Source organism: Mesoplodon bidens (assembly GCF_964165515.1).
Source record: "Mesoplodon bidens genome assembly, chromosome: 15".
Classification (NCBI taxonomy): domain Eukaryota; kingdom Metazoa; phylum Chordata; class Mammalia; order Artiodactyla; family Ziphiidae; genus Mesoplodon; species Mesoplodon bidens.
The window spans coordinates 58805764-58829106 of NC_138171.1; the positions used below are offsets into that span (position 1 = coordinate 58805764).

Below are 23343 nucleotides of genomic sequence, written 5' to 3' on the forward strand. Positions count from 1 at the left end.
GTTCTTTTTGCTTGGGTTTCTACATAATTCGGAGCTTAATTTATGAGCTTCTGTTAGCAACTGCGGAGAGCTTATGGCCTGAATATCTGCTTTCAGACTTTCCCTAAGCCCTTACCTGCTATTCCATCTCAGAGTTCAGTTCACTCAAATTGCTTTATCCATATGTGTAAACCTTCTTCTACTGCAGTTAGAATAACCTGCCTGAATTGTTTTGGGAACTAAGAGAGGTATTTCAAACTGATAGATACCATTTGCTGGGAGCTTACCTATGTGCCAGGTACTGTTTTGAATGCTTTGCCTGCAGTATCTTATTTAAACCTCATAACAACCCTATGAGATAGTGATTTACAATCGAAGAAATAGGCACAGAGAGATTAAAATAGCTCGTCTGTGGTCTCACTTGCTCCAGAGCCTATGCTTTGAGTCACAACTTAAAATACTAAATATGAACATTCCCGTAACAGTGCACAATTAGCCTGTTTCTATTTACGCAGTATTATACAAAACCAAGAACTAATTTTGTTCATAATTTAAAATGTCTCTTTTTCCTTTGAAAGTCTTGATACTGCTTTTAAAACGGGCAATATTTCTTCTTTCATTGAAATGGAGAAAAAAAATGAACTCACAGAGGAAAACCAACCAAAAAAAGGATGTATTCCTTGTATTCGGGTACACGTGGTTAGGAAATTCTCCCTGGGGAGACTGAACAAGCAGGAGCTTCCTGGCAGATTCCATCTCCTTGTCTCCTTAGGAATCACCTCTGCTTATTGATTGTCAGATGCACATGGAGACTTCAAATATGTCATCTCATTTCATCCTGATTCAACTCTGCCAAATAGGTTTTCTCTCCATTTTGCAGAAGGTGAAACTGAGGCTCAAGGAGCAGAAGCAACTTGTTCAAAGGTTACGTGATTGGCAGAGCTGGCATTCAGACTCAGCCCATCATCTCTTTCTACTCATGACATCTAACTGTCTGCTTGTCCTGACAAGTGAAGGATTCTGGGAAGGGTTGGACACCTTTGTCATGAGGTGTATGAGGCTGGGGGGGGCGGGTGGGGAGGTGGAACCAGGGAAGTTGGCGCTCCTGCCCATCAGTGGCTCAGATTTGGAAAATCTCAGTAGTGTGCTTCCTTTCTCTCCACTGTGAAAACTGTAAACAAGCTCCCACTGACCCAGGTGCTAAAATGGTCTTGGTGTTAAAGCATCAGCCCTGTGTGTTCACTTGCTCTAGCAGCAGGGGGAGGAGTGAGTTTTCCTGGTGCCGGGATAGCTCAGGCCATGGGAGTCTTTAGCACAGGTTGGGAGATGCTGTCCATACCCCGTGGTGAGTGCTTGGGGCCTAGACAGCAGCCTCTGCCTTAGCAAGTCCAGCCTCATTCCATCGAGAGAAATGCAGGTGGAGGAGCAATAGGAATTCGGGTACCATGCCTCAGCTTTCCCCACTGTGGTAGTTCCCTGTGGCTGCCATAACAAGTAACCACAAACTTGGGGGTTTAAAACGAGAGAAATGTCTGCTCCCCTAGTTCTGGAGTCCAGAAGTCTAAAAGCAAGGTGTTGGCAGGGCCACGCTACCTCCGAAGGCTCTGGGGAGAATTGTCCTGTCTCTTCCCGCTTCTGGGGCCTCTTGGCTTGTGGCAGCATCGTTCAAATCTCTGCCTCTGTTTCCACATGACCTTGTTCCTTGTGTGTCTCCTCTTTTTTCTAATATATTTATTTATTTATTTTTGGCTGCGTTGGGTCTTTGTTGCTGCACGCGGGCTTTGTCTAGTTGCAGAGAGCAGGGGCTACTCTTCATTGCGGTGTGCAGGCTTCTCATTGCGGTGGCTTCTCTTGTTGCAGAGCACGGGCTCTAGGCTCACGGGCTTCCGTAGTTGTGGTGTGTGGGCTCAGTAGTTGTGGCTCGCAGGCTCAGTAGTTGTGGCGCACGGGCTTAGTGGCTCCACAGCATGTGGGATCTTCCCGGACCAGGGCTCAAACCCGTGTCCCCTGCATTGGCAGGCGGATTCTTAACCACTGCACCACCAGGGAAGTCCCTCCTCTTCTTATAAGGGACTCTTCTTCTAAGTCATCAGATTTAGGACCCACCTAAATCCAGGATGATTTTGTCTTGAGATCCTTCACTAATTACATCTGGAAAGACCCAATTTCCAAATAAGATTACATTCCCAGGTTCTGGTGGATGTGAATTTTGGGAGGACACTGTTCAACCCAACACACTCCCTTAGGCACCAGTGTGACCTCCTCTGACAGGTGTCCGACGTGAGCACTGCCGCAGAAGGCTCTCCTCTGGGGTCTGTGGGGGAGGCCTCACCACCCAGCGCTCTACCCGAGTATGCGCTGTGGGGAGTGACCTTGTAGTTCACCCCAGTGCCCAGTGCACGTGAATGCAGTACGGGCTCTTGGGGGTAGACCGCCACCATTGGGCAATGCGATTATTATGCTAGCTAGTGTCCGTCCCTGCTTCCTAATCTCAGTTGCTTAGTTGTCCTTGCTCTGTGCCAGACGCTCTTATAAGCACTTTACCTATAATTCTTCATTTAATCTTCACAACCGCCCCGTGAGGGTTGGTACATCCAGCATCTCCACTGTGTACACAGAGAAACTATTGTCGGGAGTGGGGGAGAAATTTTACTCGACTCTTCTAAGCTTTTTCCTGGCTGGTTGAAGAATTAAATTGACAGGAGATAGATTAACAGAAGAAAGTCAAACAAAACTTTAATAACATATATACATGGGAGAGACCCAGGAGAACTGGGTAACTTACCAAAATGGCCCAAGCCTCACCTTAAATACCGTCTTCAGCTAAAGACAAAAGAGGATGTTGGGGGTGGGAGTTTGGGACTTTAAAGGGGAGGAAGCCTGTTCACATAGAAACGGAAGAGCAAATGCTTGGTAAATAAATGTTTGCTGCACCAGCAGAGACAGTGGGACACAGAGAGGAGTCTGATCTCCAGGCCCTGCCTGGTTTCCCCCAACACACTTAGCCTGTATTCTTTGCAGACATCTCTGGTGGTAGCTCTATTCTGGGAACAGACCCTTCATCTAAGTTCTTTAGGCAGGTACGGAGGAGGTATAAAGAAAGGCTTCCTGAGTCTTTGTTTCTTAAAAATAATCAGCCTAACTTAGTCCTCGTGCCTAAGAGACACAATTTAGGACGGCATATTTGGCCCCCCTGCGCTGTCATGCAGAGGTTAAGTCCCTTGCCAGGCAAGTGCTCGTAAGCTTCAGAGCTGGGATTTGAACTGGCTGTAGCATTTGTGCCCTTAACCACTATGCTGCATTGCTTCTCATTAAAAAATATATTCTCATTGTAAAAAAATGCAGATAAATAAGCATCCATTTGACCACGTCCCAATCCCAAATCACCCCCACCCCCACCAGGTAAGCACTGTTATCTGTCTGATATACGTGCCGTTTCTCCTAGACCTTTGTTAGATGCATTTGCATATATTTATATGTTCACACGTAATTTTAAAATTTTGTTCTGTGGGATGCTATCAAACTCTGTGCAGTAAGGTACAGTTGGGTTTTCAATTAATAATGTGTTTTTTTTCTTCAAGAGAAATTAAATTTATTTTGAGCTAAATTGTGAGATGTAGCAAAAGCAGTGCCTACTGTGAAATTTATGCCATCAACCAAATACACTGGTAAAAAAATAGATGGGTAAATCATAATGCAAACATCTACCTTAGGAAAAAAGAAGAAGAAGAGGATATAACCACAGAGTAAGCAGAATAAAATTATAAAAATCAGAAACGAAATTAATGTAATTGTGGAGAATTGAAGGAGAAGAAAAATTTTAAGCTAGTTCTATGAGGTTTTTTTTGGCTGCGTTGGGTCTTCATTGCGGTGCACGCGTTTCTCACTGCGGTGGCTTCTCTTGTTGCAGAGCACAGGCTCTAGGTGGGCGGACTTCAGTAGTTGTGGCGCACGGGCTTAGTTGCTCCGCGGCACATGGGATCTTTCCGGACCAGGGCTTAAATCTGTGTCCCCTGCATTGGCAGGCGGATTCCTTTTTTTTTTTTCACACACACTGTATTTTTTTTTTTACAAGAGTTAAATAAACTGACACCAAGCATTGTAAATGGATGACCACAACAAAAGCAACAATGACTGCAATTACCAAACACGAAACACACTCATACTATGTCATAATATTGACATTCAGTCCAGTAATCCTCCGCTGTAACAGCTCCTTTACTTTGCAGTGAAAATCGACTTGTATATTTTTTGCCTCTGAGTCCTTGTGGGATTTTTTTTTTTAATTCAAACAGAAAGTCACAAAAATTATAATCATCCTCATCAGTTCACTCAGTCCCATGTAATTAATTTTTTTTTCATCTTGATCTTTTGTTAGCACTTGTATGAATTCATGCTATCAAACTGTGCAGTTTGGTTTTCAATTAATAATGTGTTTTGAGGCACCTTCCATATGTGTAGGTGTCTTTTGCCTTCATTCTCTTTGACGGCTGGAAAGAATTCCATGGTTTGCATACATCACAGTTTATTAGACTGTTTCCCTCCGGGGAACTCTTAGTAATATGGGCACGTTAAAACTCCATGATGAGTCCTCTAGGCACTTCTGCAAGTAATTCTCTAGGAATGATCTCAAGAAGTAGAATTTCTGGGTCAGAGTATTTATACCTTCTAGAAGAGGTTTGTCTTATTCAACTGATTGATCTATTGATTAATTGACTTATTTTCTGAGTGACCCCGTGGTGCCGAGCATCCACTTTGGATTGAGAAACACCTAAGCTGCATATTCTGACTCTGATAATTACCAACTGTGTGACCTTTGGCAAATTAAATAGCCTCTCTGAGACTGTTTCCCACATCTTTCCAATCCTGTCTCCCAGATTCCTTTGAGAATTAAATGAATTGACTTAGGGAAAGTAGCCGTCACTGTATCAGACACATAATAGGGTTTCATTAAATATTGATTCTTTTCCCAGTCTCTCACTTTCATAAATTTTCTGGCCTTTGAGAGTCCCTGTCTTTCAGTCCTAGTGTGTGGCAAGTTTAGCAGGATCGTTGTCACTACCAGGAGGGTGTTGTGATGCTTAAAAGCCAGCATCCTGGATTCGAATTCCCTCTCTGCTAACATTCAGCTGTGGGACCTTAGACAAGTTAATTAACTTCTTAGATCTCGTTTTTTTTTGTTTGTTTATAAAATGGTGAGTCTGATTCCTTCACTTAGGAAACATAACTTAGGAACTTGCACTTAGAACTGTTGTAAGGATTAAATGAGATATGCAGGCAAAGAGCAGTGTCTGGCACATAGTAAACATTCAAGAAAAGTCTGAACAAAGAAAACATTCTCTATAACATGAGCATTTTTGGTAATATGCTGTGCACCATGGAATAACTGCAGTAGAATGTTTACTCTGATCCCAACCCTTGAGTATCTACTAAGAAACTCTATAAAAGATTTACATGTCAGCAGGAATCAATACTTTTCCTATGGCAGAACATGAGTGGTAACATGAAGAAAGAATAGCATTTGCACAGTGCTTTGTAATTCATCCAGCAAATTTATAGCCGTTCCTTCCTTCAACCAGAGTACAACCACATGGGAGAGGTTGTTTTCCTTCTGGTCAGATGGGGAAATCAAGGTTTAGATATGTGCACAGACTTACCCAAAACCCCACAGTAGTGCTCCTCTGACCCCACATCCCACCTGAGGACATGCGCTCAGATTTGGGAAGCCCTGCAGCAGTGCCTTGAGGATGCATTGCTTTGGCAGGTGGTAGACAGGTCTGGGAGCACTGACTCTGCGGAACACCCGGGACTGAGACCTCCAGCCTTCGGTTTTCTCTTCTGAAAACTTAAAAGATTGCATTACATGATCTATCACCAACTTGGACAAGGTTAGTTTGTTAAATTCCATGTTAAATTCAACAGTAAGGAAGAGGGGATTTTCTATATCATTTTACCCTTTTCCTGTTGTTGTGGTTGTTAGTCAGTAGGCAAACTGTATGTTTGTACTGTGTTTGCCCTTGTTTCCTTTCCTTCCTTCCCTCCTTCTCTCCCTCCTTCCCTCCTTCCTTCCCTCCCTCCTTCCTTTCCTCCTTCTCTCCCTCCTTCCCTCCTTCCCTCCCTCCCTCCTTCCTTTCCTCCTTTCTTCCCTCCTTCCCTCCCTCCTTCCCTCCCTCCTTCCTTTCCTCCTTTCTTCCCTCCTTCCCTCCCTCCTTCCCTCCTTCCTTCCCTCCTTCCCTCCTTCCTTCCCTCCTTCCTTCCCTCCCTCCTTCATTCCTTCCTTCTTCCCTCTCTTTCTCCATCTCTCTCCCTCCCTCTTGTCTCTTAGTCTCTCCCTGTAAGTCCATCTCCCTCTCTTCATTCTCTCCCTCTCTGTCTTAACTTCTTTCTCCTTCTCTGTCTCTATCCCTCACTCTCTCTTTCCTGTTCTTTCCTTTCTTTCTCTCACTGTCTTCCCATTTTCCTTGGGGCCTGCTTCCATCTGTATTTTTCCCTCCCTCGTTTCCTCCCTCCTTCTCTGCCTCTCTCTGTCTCAGTCTTACAATACGGCACAGAATTTTCTCAGTTAAAAAATAAATATTCACCATCCATCTTTTTTACCCAATTCACAGTGAATATTACTGGAAGAATTAATCAATGCAAATTAAACTGACAACAGCAAAAAGCACACAGAGTGAAATTTGTTATTGACTACAAAGCCACAGACGACTTGAATCTTCTTGGCCACTTTTGCCTCTCTGAACAATTTTGACCCAGAAGAATTGGACTTGGTGGCAACCATACCCACAAAAGAAAACTCAAAATGGCAGAAGTTATAAATCAGTAAAATTTATTATGGTCCAAATTCTGATCAATGACTCAAATCGTTATAAAATTTCAACACAAAAGAATTGATGCCAGTGAAAGTAGTTTCCAAAAAAAAATGGAAACAATTCAATTATGCTATGTGAGACATTGATCTAGGAATTAAATTAATGTAACAGACTTTGCCCTGAAAAATGCTTCCTTAGTGAAAATGCATCAGTGTTGGTATAATTCTGACTTTAAAGTTTGTATTCACAAACTCAGAGTCATAATGTGATTCTAGGCCATTTTCCTGAAGCCTATTTTAGACCATCCCATGCTGATGTCAGGTACAATCTCTGTATGTATTGAGTGTCTCCTGCCCAAGAAGGCACATTCAAAGGTATCCTCAGGGATACCACTTCTTGGCCCATGAATGCCCTTCACCCACCAATAACCCTGTGTCTGGGTGCTTGATGATGATCTACACCATTGCTTCTCTGCACAGTGACATCATCACTGCCCCAGCAAAGTCCTGTATTTGCACCAGGGTGTGCAATTTCCAAAACACCTTCACTCCCATTTCCATCCATCCAATATCCAGCCCTGTGAATGAGCTATTCCCCCATTTTACAGATGAGAAAACTGAAGCTCGAAGAGGTCCCATGACTGGGTCTCATTCATAGAGCTGGCAGAAGTGGACCTGAACCCCATCCACTGTTCTACAGTTGCCCAAACATGCTGACTGGCCTGAATTACTGGCTGACGTGCTCCTCTTCCTAGCAAGGCTTTGATGTGCCCTAAAAAAATATATTCAGTTCTCATCAAAGAGATTCTTTTTCTTTAAAATTAATTAATTAATTAATTAATTTGGTTTTGGCTGTGCTGCGCACAGGCTTTCTCTAGTTGCAGTGAGTGGGGGCTACTCTTCGTTGTGGTGCGTGGACTTCTCACTGTGGTGGCTTCTCTTGTTGTGGAGCATGGGCTCTAGGCACACGGGCTTCAGTAGTTGTGGCATTCGAGCTTCAGTAGTTGTGGCTAATGGGCTCTAGAGCGCAGGCTCAGTAGTTGTGGCGCACAGGATTATTTGCTCTGCGGCATGTAGGATCTTCCCAGACCAAGGCTCGAACCCGTGTCCCCTGCAGTGGCAGGCAGATTCTTAACCACTGTGCCACCAGGGAAGTCCCCAAAGAGATTCTTAATTCTCAGTAATGCTTTAGACTAGACCTCCAAAACATACACACATAACACACACACACACACACACACACTCACACACTCACACACACACTCTGGTTTCATTAATTCATCAGAACAAGTCAATGTCTAGTTAAAGACTTCTTGAATGTTAATGAATGAATAATTAACTTTAACTATATAATTAGCCTTTAAATGTGCTGAGACCCCCAGAGAGCATCTGAAAACATGCATAAGGAGATGATGAGCTAAAACCGGAAACTTTTGATTAGGAAACGTCAAGCCACTTGATAATACAAGTCCCTTTCCCCAAAGGGGCCATGCCCTGACTGGGGGCCATGGTGTCCCCTTTTGTAGGGAGAATCAGCTTTGCCGGGAAACAGTCTTGGGGCCAGAAGTGAACATTCAGGCCATCGTGTAGGTACAGGAGAGACCAACGGAAGTAACAGGGTCAGATCTACACACTCCAGAAAGCTGTAGCAGCTCTTCAAAGCTGTCAAAAAATCTGGCAGGAAACTGCTGGGTTAAAGTGGCATGGAGTGCACATGACAGTCCTCCTTACTTTGCTTCTTCGCAAATTTGCAGAGAGGAGGTCTTATTTCCCCCTATCATTCTGAATTATTGTCATTTTTTATCGTTTGCTTTCCTTGAGGGCTGCGGGTGACAGGGAGAGGGTGACATCACCCACACAGCCTCCGTGATGCCTGGCGGGGGGTGGGCACATCACACAGCCAGCACAGCACAGCATGAATTTTCAGACTCCGGTCTGTCCCAGCCCTCGCACTGGGGAGCCGAGATGTCGTTTCATTTGTCACAGTTGTTTGGAGAGGTGCTCGCCCTTCTGTAGGGAGCAGAGGCAGAGAGGTGGGCTGGGTAGGGCCCCTGTCCCCATCACAGTTCTCAGACTGGATCTTTGAGCCTCACCCACCCGGTGGATGAAGCACTGAGCCAGTGACAGCCATGTGGCTCGGTAGGAGCTGGGAAGGCAGAGACATAGATGATCTCCCCTTGAAAAGCAGGAGAGGAAAACGCCAAGCAGAGAAGAAGCATCACTGTGTTCCCTCCCTGTGAGCCCTCAAGCTTCCAGCTGATGGCTCTGAGTTCTGGGGGGCTCTTCCCTCCAGCGCCAGCCTGTAATCTCTGTGTTGTTCCAAATCCAGGGCTGCTAATTACACTGCAGCCTAAGATGTCACTCGGTCTCCCACCATCGCAGCTCCGATCCCCTGAATGCTTTTGGTCTAAATTGGGCTTCAGGTGGCCTTTTTCTCTTTCTGACCCCCTACCCTCAACAAGAAGCTGTGGCCATCTATGCCTAAATGTGTCCCAGACGTGTAGGATAGGATGTGTTGAGGGCAAGAGATGTTTTCTGTGGAGGTGACTCCAGACCTTACAGGGCTATGCATCTCCTGGGAAAGAGACAGATGAAACTGAACGACCCACCAGATCTTTGAAAACTGATGGCTCTGGTCTGATCCTTTCACTTTTTTCACAACGCTGGGCTTCATGTAGAGCTGTAACCCCCAGTCTGAATCTCAAAGCAGTAGAGCTGTTTCCATTTATTCCACAAGTCTTATGGGTAACATGGTCACAGTCGTTAGGTCTGTGGTCTTTGTCATCAGACTGTGTTAAGTCCAAATGCTGCTCTGACGCTCACCTAAGCTGGGCAGCTGTGTCCCTTACTTTACCTCTCAGTGCCTCCGTTTCCTCATTCCGTGGGGACGGCAGTAGTGCATCCATCTTTGCTCAGTTAAAAGGAGTCAGTGAAATGAGATAATGCATATAAAGTATTCAGGACTGGATTTGTCCCACAGAATGCATAAAAGTTGTAAGCTCCTTTGCTGTAAAATCTGAATTCAATTGAACACCTCTGTGTGTCCTGAGCATTCGTTATGTGCGGGGCACTGCGCACACATCTCCTTATATAACATCGCTTTATTCCCAACAGCCCTCGAAGGGCGGGTAACGTCTGCTCCACTTTGCAGCGAGAAGAATGAGGGTCAGAAACACAGGTGCCTTGTTCAGAGTCTTTGAACACAAAGCCCACTCTTGAGGATGTCAGGGAGTTTTACATCTTTTCTTTTCAACAATGGGAACATTTTTCCTCAGTGGGAAAGAGATCAAAGGCACAGGTCTTTGAGTCTGAGCAAGGAGAGCCCAGGGCCCTCGCTCCCTCCACCTCCCCCACCCACCGGGAGCCACCGTGCCGGCCACTTCAGTAGCTGCCGGCCACGTGTGGCCATTGACACCAGAATCTAAATTAATGAAATGAAATAAAATTTAAAACACAGGTTCTCAGTTGCACTAATCCCATTTTAAGTGCTCAATAGCCATAGCACAGATACGGAGTATTTCCATCATTGTAGAAAGTTCTCCTAGACAATCCTGCGATAGAGGGTTTGTGTACAGAGTTTGGAAAAATTGCTGGTGAGCTTCAGGCTGCCTTAGCCTCTCAGAACCTCACCTGCTCACAGACAACATAGGAGAAAAATAATAATAATGATAATAAATTTCCCTACTGGGCATTTGTGAGGCCCCGGTGGGACAATGTATGTAAAATGCTGTGCACTTTTGTCAAGCATTGTGCAAACAATGGCCTTGTCTATCAGAGGGAGCTGTGTAAGCCCCAGGATGTTTTTAAACATGCCGGTATCGCTGGCCATTGTATTTAGACCCCAGCTCTCTAGAATCATCAATGAGGGACAGAAATCAAAGTCCACATGGCCCTGTGGTTTCCTTCATGTGTTGTCCTCACTTTGGTTCTGATGTGGCCCTGAGACCACAGTCTCCCTGGCCAGACCGCTCTAAGAGCGTGGCCACCAGCCACCCAGACATGCCAGCGTGTGGTTGCTTTGCTCAGAATTAACTGTCTTTTGCAGCTGTCCTCCCTCTGACTTGATGGCATCTTGCATTTGCAAACTTTGTTTTCCGAGAAAACTTCCCTTTTTCTTTGGGCTCATCCGGCTGTTTTTTGCTCAGCTGAAGATTTGTCATGAAATATGGTAATGATTTGCAGAAATCTGTGCCTGTCCATAAAATATGAATTTAAACTGCTGTTGGACAACTCTCATATGAGTGCCAGGTACAGTTTTAGATTTCCATTGCAGAAATGCATCAGTGTGTGGTGGGTTAACAGGATGGGGAGGGCTTTCACCCCATGAATACCAACAGACGGCCTTAACATTTGAATCTACCTATATGCACCTGTGTGTGTATTTATGTTTGTTTTTTGAGGAATTGAGAGAAGAGAGTTGCAGGAGTCTTAGAAAGTGTTAATAAAGCCCAGGTTCTCGCCATCTCCATGGCAACATGAAGTATTGAGGTGGCAAGCACCCCAACTTCATTAAGAGTACACATGCTGTCCATATGTCCTGAAGTCCTCAGGGTACACATGTTATCCAGAGTCTCACTTTCCCTCTTGAGATTGACAGAAGGTGACTCTTGGCTTGCAGAACCGTAGAATGCCACAGTTCAAAAGGACCTCAGTGACAACCTCATCTCACAGATGAGAAACCAGCAGTGCAAAAGAAGGAAGTGACTTTCCGAGGCGGCGCCATCATAGATGTAAATGTAGACTAGAACTCAGATCCCTTCCACCTGCTCCTCCGCCGCTCCTGTCACATGCCGTACTGCCATCATACACAAACCAACCTTTAAAAACCCCCCAACCTGTATTTCCATGGGTCTCAGCATTGCTGGCTGTCCAGAAAGGGTGTTTCCTCTTGGTTCGACAGCTCTGTTTGCCATTTCTGTTGACAATGCCCAGTTTTTCCCCCCTCTTCCACTTGGATGATCTGATCCCCTTACAATAGTCTCAGAGTATAAAACTAAGTCTCCACCCCTACAGCCCTGAGATGAAAGCTTCAGAGTCTTTCTGTTGGTGAGACAAGCCTTGTAGTCTTGCCCCATCTCTAACCATTACAGAAACAAAAAATTAAAATGAAGAACACAGCTGTAAACCTTCCAAATAGTTTTGTTCCCATAGGGAGTCCTTCAGCAGCTCTTTGGAAGGATGCAGCGCTTTACATCCTCTGCCTGCCACTTTTTAATTTTATTTTACTTTATTTTATTTTTGCTTCACTACCGTATGTCTTCTGTTAGGGAGTGAAGGGAGTGAAGCTGAAGACGTGTCAGCAAGTTGAGTGGTCTCCCATTTAGTTTTCCTGCCTCCAGTAGAGTTGAGACATCCATCCCCTGTATTCAAGGCTGACCATTTCAGCCTTGTTAAATAACTTTAAAAATTGGAAACAACATACGTGCCCACCAGTAAGGATGTAGGTCATGAATTAGGCACAGCCGTGCCTTTGAGGGGATTACTGGGTGCTTGCCTTTTGGAGGGTGCCGACTGGGAGGGGTAAACAGGACTTCTGAGGTGATGGTGATGTTCTCTAATTCAGTCTGCGTGGTGATTTCAAGGATGTACACATATGTAAAAAGTTATCTAGTGCTTTATTCCATATCAGATATACCTCAATAAACATAAATGTACCAAAATAGTAAAAAGAGCGCTCTGTTTACTGACATAGAAGTACATTCACTATGTGTGGGGTTAAATGAGAAAAGAAGGCCATTGGTGAAATGGTTTGCGTGTTGTAATTATATTTGGAGAGTTGAAACAGGATTGGCAAACTATGTCCCATGGGCCAACCTGTTTTTTGTAAATAACCTTTTATTGGAACAGAGTTGAATTCATTCATTTATATATTATCAATGGCTGCTTTCATGCTGTGTGTTAATTTCCTAGGGCTGCCATAACAAAGCATCACAAACTGAGAAGCTTAAACAATAGGAATTTTTTGTCTCCTACTTCTGGAGGCTGGAACGCCGAGATCAGGGTGTCAGCAGGGCTGTGCTGCCTCTGAAGGCACTTGGGAAGGATCTGTCCGGGCCTCTCTCCTGGCTTCTGGTAGTTCCGAGGCTTGTGGCAGCATAACTCCAACCTTCACCTGGCACTCTCCCTGTGTGCATGTCTGTGTCCAAATTTCCCCGTTTTATAAGGACACCGGTCATATTGGATTAGGAGCCCACCCTGCTCCATATGACCTCATCTTAACTAATTACATCTGCAATGACCCCATCTCCAAATAAGGTCATATTTGGAGGTACTGGCGGGTTAGGACTTCAACATATGAATTTTGAGGAAACACAGTTCAGCTTCATGCTACAACAGAAAGCTGAGTAGTTGCACCAGAGACCAAGCCTAAACTATTTATTATCTTGCCTTTACAGAAAAAGTTACCAACCCGTTTTAAAAGGGGTGTGTGTGTGTGTGTGTGTGTGTGTGTGTGTGTGAGGGGTGTGTGTGTATACACACATATAAAATTTGTAAATTTGTTCACAAATTTATTAACAGAGGTTGCCTCTGAGTTATGGAATTATAGGCAATTCTTTTTTTTTTTTTTTTTTTCTGTATGTGAGCCTCTCGTTGTGGCCTCTCCCGTTGCGGAGCACAGGCTCCGGATGCACAGGCTCAGCGACCACGGCTCACGGGCCCAGCCGCTCAGCGGCATGTGGGATCTTCCCGGACCAGGGCACGAACCCGTGTCCCCTGCATCGGCAGGCAGACTCTCAACCACTGCGCCACCGGGGAAGCCCTATAGGCAATTTTAATTTTAATTGTGTTCTTAATATTTTCTGCATTATTTGGGTTTCTAAAAATTATTATGTAATAATTTTTATAATATAAATGAAACATGTTTCATAAACATGTTTCTTTGGGCAGGAAGAGACATCATTCCTATTTAGTCTCTCTCCCCTTCCTGCATGAAACCATCTGATTCTCCCATCCTTTAATGGTTTGTTTTGTTCGAATGCAAACCTTTCTAAATAGGCCACTGCCCTTCACTGTTGGGAGTGCTAAGGGCAAACACTTGCAAACCAGCAAATTCAACTGTTTACTCACTTGGGCATAAGGATTCTTCATGTCTTTATTTAACTGCCTCTTGAAACTTCGAGAGAAAAGGTTCTGGCTTTTATCTCCTCATTAAAAATAGATTCTTTTATGCTGATGGGATGGAGCAGTCATGAATCATCATCTCCCATGTGAAAGAAAGTGTGTGATGCTGGATCAGGGCTTAGGAGCTGGGCACTGAGACGGTACCTCACCTTCCCCATGACTCCCTGGTTTCTTGTCATTGCAGGAAACTGGACGCTTTCATCTATGATGCTGCGGTCTTGAATTACAAGGCTGGGAGGGACGAAGGCTGCAAGCTGGTGACCATCGGGAGTGGGTACATCTTTGCCACCACTGGTTATGGAATTGCCCTCCAGAAAGGCTCCCCTTGGAAGAGGCAGATTGACCTGGCCCTGCTCCAGTTTGTGGGTGATGGTAAGTCCTTGGTTGACCCCCTACTTCTGAGGGGCTTGAGACCCTCACACTCTGTTTTCTAACTGGTTTTCCAGTAGATCATTGGGTGATGAGTTTGCTCACCAAAAGTATTTATTGAGTGCTGATCACATGATACTGCGATTCTTTAGTTTGCTCGTAATGGAAACCAATTACAGACAACTCAGTAAATTAAAAGGAGTTTATTTTAAGGATGCAGAAGTGTCTATCTCAGTGAATTTAAGAAAGAGTTGAGCAAATAGGTTCAGAGGAAAACAACAGGAACCAGGGCAGTCCTGGGGCCTCAACAGCAGGAGTTCATAGGTCCTCTCTGTAGAGCAGTGGTTCTCAGTGCGGGGCAGGGATTTTGCCCCCCAGGGGATATTTGGCTGTGTTTGGAGATATTTTCGATTATCATGACAGGGAGGCTATTTGATACTGGCATCTGTAGGTAGAGGTGAGGAATGCTGGCAAACATGCTACAATGCCCAGGACAGCCCCCCACATCTCAAAACACAGGATTATCTGACCCCAAATGTTAATAGTATCAGGGTTAAAAAAACTCTGCTCTAGAGCAGTGACATTATGTAACAAGGCTACAATAAGTCCCAATCTCTATTTGCCAAATTCTAAATTTCAAATTCCAGAGGAAGGATTCCTGATGCATTTTGGGTCAAGCACTCTTTCTTGGACCCATCAGGAGTGAATAAGGGGTGGGGTTACGTTGTACTAACACAGCAGCTCCAACTATTATCCTGTGGAGGAATGAAGGCGAGCCAATCTTTATAAAGGGAACAGTGAGCAGAAATCCCATGGGTTTCCTCTACAGTCCACCTCTTGGCTGCCTATCATGCAAAAAAAGACTGTTTCCACCCTCACGGGGCTTACAGTCTAATGGGATGATGGTACTTCACTACTCACAGTTGATGATCTCACCGCAGCCCATTGTTCCCTAGCATGGTTTTTAGAATCCTCTCATGGCTCACGTGGCATGCTAGTTACGCTTGGACTTGCCAAAACTGAGACAGGAAAAGCAAAGGCAGCAGAGATGGCAGGTGAAACCTTAAAACTTGAGTAAGTGTGAGTAGGCAACAAAAGCTCGGGGCATAGGGCAGAAGCTGCCTTCAAGAACGGTGGAAGCTATATTCGGAGATGGTGCCAGGACAGGCTACGCCTGTCTAGAGCTGGTAGAGGACAGTCTGGCAACCACCATGGCCAAGTATGGTATTGAAAGGGGCAGAGGTTAGTGCCTGTGGTTGGTGTGAATTTGAACGAAGTGCATAATGCCTTTCAGTCTCTACTCCCAGAATTAAACCCTGGATTCTCACAGAGCCATCAAGAAATCTAAGTGTGTTTTACATTTCTCTCCCAAATGAAAGCATCTGATTCTTTGAATTCCCTATAGGGCATTTGTACCTTCCTCAGATCAAGAGCCGTGTTCTCTGCTGTGTCATAGTGATTTGTGGCTGTGTTGCTCGGCTGTTGCTGTGACATCTTGGAGGTACACGACAACAGCGTTTATTGTGCTCACGGGAGCACAGCTTGAGTGGAAAAGCTCTGCCTCAGGCCGTGGTGGCTCCCCTGATGCTGCAAGACCACGGGTCATCTCTGTGGTCTCTGTTCCACCCATGTTTATTGTGGGTCTCAGGCTGAAGGGGCAGCACCTACCTGGGAAAAGCTCTTCCCTTGGCTTTGATGGAGGCAAAGGAAGAAACACCTACCTGCACGTGCACATTTCAAGTCTCTGCTTTGTCAGATCCACGTCGGCTAACACCCTTCTGTCCAAAGTAAGTCCTGTGGCCAAGCCCAGAGTATACCCTGGAGGTAGACTCTGCCTTGTGTGGGAGGAGTTTGGGAGTTAGACGACAAGGCATGTGGACACAGAGAGGAGTGAAGCACCCCTCCACCAGAGTGCTTGACTAAGCACCTCCACGTGGGGTGCAGTTCTCGGCGAACGAGAGCCTTGTTTCCAGCAGTAAACACTGCAGAATCTTGAACGTGACAGGTAACTGGTCAATGAAGGATTGAATGGATAAATGCATGCATGGATGAATGGTTGGTGTCAGGATGCATTTCATTTGACAGGACACTTGTAAATACGATGGGTAGCTGTCAAATAAGTCAGGTCCAGCTCTACTGCTACCTACCACTGCTGTCACTTGCAGCATCTATTATGAAATAGCAACATATTTGGGGAATAGAATATGCCAGTCACCATACCGGATGCATTACATGTGTAATTTAATATTCGTTAACAACTTTATGAAGTTAAATATTGCTTAGACTCATTTTACAGAGGAGGAAACTTCAGCTCAGCGGGCTTGTGAGTCCCCTAGTGAGTAAGTGGCAGTCTCTACTTAAGGGGCCTTACTCTGGATGGGGGTCCATCTTGTAAGGCTCTTGTTTCATTCAGTTCTCTAGGATGTCTATCAAAGTTGGCTAATCAGATGCTTGAGATATATAGATACTTTAGGAAAAAGTAATTTAGTGTATGTGTGAACAGTATCTATTGTCCCATTTACAAATGCTTCTGTGAAAGGGGTAATTTTTCTTAGCCTCAGTTTACTCATCTTCAACTGAATGCAGAAATATTTACCTGATAAGGTTGTCCTGAAGACAAAATGAGAGGTTCTCTGTAAAGAGCTAGCTAAGTACAGCCACCTGGGAATAGAAATGGTTCAATAAATGCTAGCTGTTACCCTCGTCACCCCCAGCGCCATCAACGCCATCGTCACCCTGCTCCCCCTCCCCCTCCTCGTCATTGTTGTCCATCCACAAATCCAGCATTCAGCACAGCCCAGTTAGCGTCGTGGTTTTGAGAATATGGTCAAGTTAGCATCATGGAAATGCGGTGCTGAACAGAAAATGTCCTCTTTGTGGCAAATAAGAAAAAATAAAATGTAAAGGCGTCCAGATAAGCCAAAGGTGTGTTCTTTGTACGAGCAGAGCATCCAGATCCTTAGAGATATTTTCTGTCCCGACTCCTGGTCAGACTCTCTGGGCTGGGAAATGTGTCTTCACAGCTTCATCTTTAGAGACCACCCAGGGGCAAAGACATTGGAGAGAAAATGACGTTGCTCCAGGGGGCGTCTTAAGATAATCTTCGTGGAAAGCCGTGTCCAGTTCTGAATGTCCCTCTAGGAGTAAATGCACGAATTAACACATCTGCATAAATATTTCACTTATCTCATGCAGCTTCAGCAGGATTAATTATGCTTTGAAATTAGACCTGGAAAGAGCACAGTGCTGAGCAGTCCCCAATTATTATTCATCCTCTGGAATGGAGTGTTTATCTCTTGTTATAGAGTAGCTTCGGTGGACGATTACAAGTCTAATGAGTGTCAAAAGTATAAAAAATTTTCCTAATGAGCTGTGTAAATATAACCTTTGAATGGAGTGTTTGGTTATTGTGGAAACCTCTTATGTGAAGCCTGCCAGGCATTTCCCTAGGAAACAGGCTACTGATCTCCCTTAAGAGACGCACAGGATCCCAGTAAGACCTTTCCTTCCTTTTCCTGTCTAACTGTCGTATTCTTTCTGAAACGGTGGAGTGCACCATGGGGACACTCAAAGGTACTTTCCAGCATTGATCATCAATACCCAGCGTTTACCGAGAAACACACATCCTCAGGCACTGATGTTCCAAGAAGGCGATCTCATGGTCTTTTCCTTCTTTCTTTCAAGGAGCTTACAGTCCAGTTGGTTGCCAATGTATGAAACTAAAATATCTAATCTCAAAGTATGAACATATTTGTAATAATGCATATATATATGAATTAATATATACTATATATGTGTTTATATATATACATACCTATATATACTCTTTGGTATCTTGGGTAGGTGAGAGAATGCTCAAGGAGAAATATGAGATATATCAGCTTTTTTTTAATGGAAGAATGAAAAGACAGAATGAGTCATAAAGAAAACAAGTAAGATCTAGACAAAGATTAGAATAGGCCAGAGTTCACAAAGCCCCATTCATTAACTTATCCAGCAACCAGAAAGTAACTAGTGGGTCCCTGTTTTCACCCTGGCACCTAAAAGCTGACAGCTGAGTGAGAACATAAAGAATGAGTAAGTCTGGGACCTAAAAAAAATGGCATTTCTGGTTTCAAAGGGGAGGTTAAACAGGAGATCTCTTAGGCCCCAGCAATCTCATGGATTTCATAATTTTTTTATGTGATTCTGGGATTTGAAGAGTCAGAAGGAAGATCATAGAGGTTAAAGCACTTTCGATGTATAGAGGCCAGCAAAAAGATATTAGGAAGAACAAGATGATATAATAATATTATTCAGAAGCAAGTGATGCTGAGAAAATAGAAGGAAACCATTGATTTTTAAAAATTTATTTATTTTTGGCTGCATTGGGTCTTCGTTTCTGCGCACAAGCTTTCTCTAGTTGCGGCGAGCGGGGGCTACTCTTCGTTGCGGTGCACCAGCTTCTCATTGTGGTAGCTTCTCTTGCTGCGGAGCGTGGGCTCTAGGCGCACGGGCTTCAGTAATTGTGGCACACAGGCTCAGTAGTTGTGGCGCACGGGCTTAGTTGCTCTGGGGCATGTGGGATCTTCCTGGACCAGGGATTGAAGCCGTGTCCCTTGCATTGGAAGGTGGATTTTTTAACCACTGTGCCACCAGGGAAGCCCTATCATATACTTCTATAAATTATTTATATGGTGTATTCCATTGCACTTATGTTTAGGTATATATGATAGATATCATATGTAAATATTTGGAAGATATGACACATGTATCTCTTGTATTCATATTGTATTCTAGGATAACCAACTCAACCTATTTTGCTGGGACTCTCCCAGTTTTAAAACTAGCTAGTGACCCCAATTATATCATATTTGGGCATATATGATAAATATCATATATGAAATGTTTTCAGGATTCCATCTATATCATTTCAGTTGGATAGGTGCATTGGGTTCCCTTTGTCCCTTTTGTACTGCAACTTTACAAGCAATCGCTTTAAAGACTCATTCAAATTGATAACAAATCAGAAAGGACCACACCCTCTGCTCTTGTGTCAATAAGGAACCTTGCAGCAATGGACTCTAGAGCTTTGGAAAGCACCACGCCAGGATAAGATGCTCACAGGTCTTGGAGTGGGGGAGTGCTGGGGTGGGTGGTAGTCAGTGGAGAATCCCACTCCCTGCTTCCGGGTGGGTCAATGTTAGTGTTCCTGATTCCTTTATTTGTTGGCGGCTCTTCCACTGAAGCTCGCAGGATGGCTTTTGATGGTGAGAGACCCCGTGCTGCCAGCCAGAGTCGAGGGTGTTTGTGTGATTGCAGAAGTTCTTTGTGTATCTAATTAGGATTCTCATAAATTGCTCTGAGCCACTGGATGGGTTGCTAATATCCTCAGCACTGTCCTTGTCCAGCTTCCCAACTTAATATTTTGGGCCAACATCCGAGTCTCAGGGAGAGCTGGACACCCCTGAAGCCTGGGTGGTGAGGCACCCACGCTTCCACTCTGAGGATGGGCACATCTCTGCGTGGCTTTTGCAGCCTGTCTTCTTAGGGCTGGCTTAGGAAAGGTATGGCGTGTGGGTTGAGGAAATCACTGAAGGCCACCTCACTCCTAAATATTTTCCCTGCTCAGCTGCCTACAGTATTTGAAATTCCACCATTTGGAATTTTTTTCAGGTAAGCATGGATTTTTCCATGCAACCCCCTTTAAAAATGGAGTCCCTTCTTACATCTTCTCCTGAACCCATTTCCTACTCTGATATCTGACCCATCCTTCAGCCCATGTATCCCTCCATTTCCTTAAAGACTACAGCTCTAGATATGCTTATAAACTCCTTTAGCTCCATGCTTATAGCATTCTTGTGGCATTTAGCAAACCAACACAAAAAAGGGGTGCAATGGAATGTTCTGCAACTTCCTAGCTGCATGGCCAATCTATTTCTCTGAGTGCCAGGTTCCTCATCTTTAAATTGGAGTTGTTTAAGGATTGAGTGTGAGAACAAACATAAAGAAACTAGTCCGGTGCTTGGCACACACTAGACACCTACTCCTTGCTGTCCTCTCCACGTCCCCTGTCCCCTGCCGTGCCCCGCACTGTAAGTCCCTGGAGGGCACACTCTTTCACGTCCATTCTTGTTGCCCTTTCGTTTCCCCTAGGACTCATTCCTGAGCCTCACACATAGTAGGTGCTCAAATAAAACTCCGTGGATGAATGAATAAATGAATGAATGGATTTGAAAACACCACAGATATACTTTTGGGGGGCTTATTTCATTAATTAAATATCTTCTCTGATGAAGGGGATGTTTTTTTCTTTGGGAAGGACATCAGGTGTCTCTAGGGAAGAGACCCAAAGAGGTAATCACTAAATCACTGTTCAGTCTGACAATCTTCCCAAACCTCTGACCCCCATATTCCCTGGAAGACAGGCAAGTTCTTCTATTGTCTAATTTGTGTGCTATGGTAGGCAAATATTTTGAGAGATAATCAGCAAGATTATATATTCCCTGGCTTTTAGAACCGGAGTAGATCATAAATCATTGGTGAGTTTGTGGTTTGTAATCAAGGAGGTGAATGAGAGAAGGAGAGTTTTCCTTAGGGTTTGGCAAACTATGACCACGTCTCCAATCCAGCCACTGCCTGTTTTTGAAAGTAAAGCTTTATTGAAACACAGCCACATCTATTCATTCAGGTATTGTCTGTGGCTGCTTTCACTACCATGGCAGAGTTGAGTTGTTGCAACAGAAACTATAGGACCTGCAAAGCCCCAAATATTTACTATCTAGCCCTTTATAGAAAAAGTATGATGACCCTGGTTTTAGACTGTCTGGAGAAAGACAAGAAAGGCAGAGAAGACTTGAAATTGTAGGTTCTTCTGAGGGAAAGGAAAAGATTTAGATGGAAAAAGGAAGAAAGAAGGGGCAGATAGGAAAGAGGGGCAGGGAATACGAGGGGAAGAAAGGAAAGAAGAGCAGGAATAAAATGATAAAGGGATAAAGGAGAAAAGACTGGTCTAAAAGGAAGGACAGAGGAAAAGATAGGAAAAAGAGGAGGAGGAAGAGGAGAGATGAGAGGGCAAAGAAAAGCAGGACGGGGAGAGGAGAGACCGGAGAGAGAGGTGTGCTGGGACTAGTCAGGCAATATTCAGCCTGAGCATCTAGAGCAGGCTGGTTTGTTCATCTGAGCCATTAGCCATGTTGAAGATGACACTGAACAAGCCTGGCAGCCGTCCGCTACCCCTTCTCGGCTCCTTGGTGGAGCTGCGCACATACCCCCGGCTGACTCACTCCTGCCTCGGAGAAGTCTAACCTGTCTCCCGCTGGCCTCCCCTGCCATCAGTTCTTCATGACATAGGTCCCTGTGTCCTCAGATGACTCAGCAACACCCTATGTCAACCAGCAGCCTTGGACCATTTAAAGAGATAAACGCCAAAATAAGGATGGGGGATCTGTAGGAGAGGAGGTGCCGAGAATCTGGGAACTTACTTGGAGGGGGAAGAGACCGTTTTCCATGTCTCTAAATGGAAGTCATTTGAAGCTACCATTATCATTGTTATGTTATCTTTATGGACGTTTATAATGACAGGTAACACAGAGGGATAACTATGGGTCATAAGATAATCTGTCTTTATATGTATTAATTTCATACAGTCCTCACGGTGATTCAATGACCTGAGTTATGATTATGACCCCCTGTCTACAGGTTGAGGGAACTGAGTCACAGGAAGGTTAAGTAATGTGTCAAGCTAGTATGTGGCCAGTCTGACCTGGGCAAGCAGGCTCCAGGGCCTTCGTTTGAACCATTATGCTGTATTGCTTCTCCTGTATCTGCTATAACCCTCCCAGACATCTCATAAGGCAGGCGTTACCACCTGGGAAGGGGCAAAGCTGTGATTTAAACACAGGTGGGTCAGCATCCAGCCTCTGTTCCTTCCTCTGTCACTGAAGGAACAGCATGGTTCGCCTGTAGGTGATACTGGGCAAAATAACTTGGCGACAGGGGTCGAGGGTGGGAGAGAAAGTGACCTATGTTTTTTCCATCTTTCCACGGAGAAGGAGACTTGTCCATGCCCCAGGCACTGGCACCATGGGAAAAGGCTCAGCCTAATTTTTGAGATCATTCAACCCTGGCAGTTTGGGAAAAACTCAGGACCCAGAAGCAAGAGATGAGAAGGAATGAAACAAGGACAGGATGTAATTAAGAGGAGGGAGTCAGATGTTTGGCCCCGATACAGGCTTGCAGAGCAGCCTCTCCAGGTTCCCAAGGACCGTCTTGGTTGCTGGTATTGCTTGCTCCCCACAGAGATACTCTGGCGCTGCATAATCCCCAGCATTTCAGAAAGTTATTGTTCCTTGCTAAACGTATTTTAATCAAATTGAGACTTCAAAGGTGGAAACCACAGTTTGGGCTGAGCAAGGCTACTCTGTAAATCACAAACTTTGTAATCAAGTTAGCAAAGGCCAGGGACCATAGACAAAGCCCCCCAGTTTATTCACACATTTGCTCATTGATTCATTCATTCTCCCTCTAGACATTCATCAACAAAGAATAACTGAGCAGCTTCCAAGCTCCAGGTGGTGGGCCATAAAAATGAGTAAAGGCTTTTGCTCTATTGCCTTCACAATTACCTTACTTATAAAGATGCTTTTGGCACTTCTGTGTTCATCAGACTCACTCGGGGAGCCTGTTGAAAGTACAGATACCCTAATTTTTCACCCCACAGGGCATTTTTACATCTTCTCTGGGTGATTCTAATACACGATAAGACTTAAGAACCACTCTTTAGAATAACAATGTTTAGCACTTAGAAGCCTCTTATTCTCTGATTAGCAAGTACTGGATACCAATGTCAGTGGCCAATAGACCCCACCCATTTGGAGTTTATGAAGTTGGATGTTGGCCCTGTGTTTTATTCATCCTCCTTCTCTCAGGTCTCTTACTTGAGTTTCCATATCCAGAGACCTTGGTGATTGTGAAAACCCAAGGAAGAAGTGGTGTGGAGCTGTGTCAGCCTGCACGCTGACCACAAAAATGAACATAGGAGATACTTGGTTACACTGTGAACAGAAGTAGTCAAATAGGCTTGA

At 44.6% G+C, this 23343-nt stretch overlaps 1 protein-coding gene across 1 annotated transcript in view; it reads left to right on the forward strand.

Annotated features, from left to right (window-relative positions):
- GRIN2A (glutamate ionotropic receptor NMDA type subunit 2A) overlaps window positions 1-23343 on the forward strand; it is a gene marked incomplete at both ends in the record, with an annotated part of 369440 nt that overhangs the window by 309376 nt on the left and 36721 nt on the right. The window contains one exon of the mRNA XM_081255266.1: window positions 14094-14281. Coding sequence (XP_081111392.1) covers window positions 14094-14281 — 188 coding nt within the window. The remainder of the gene's footprint in view (window positions 1-14093; window positions 14282-23343) is intronic.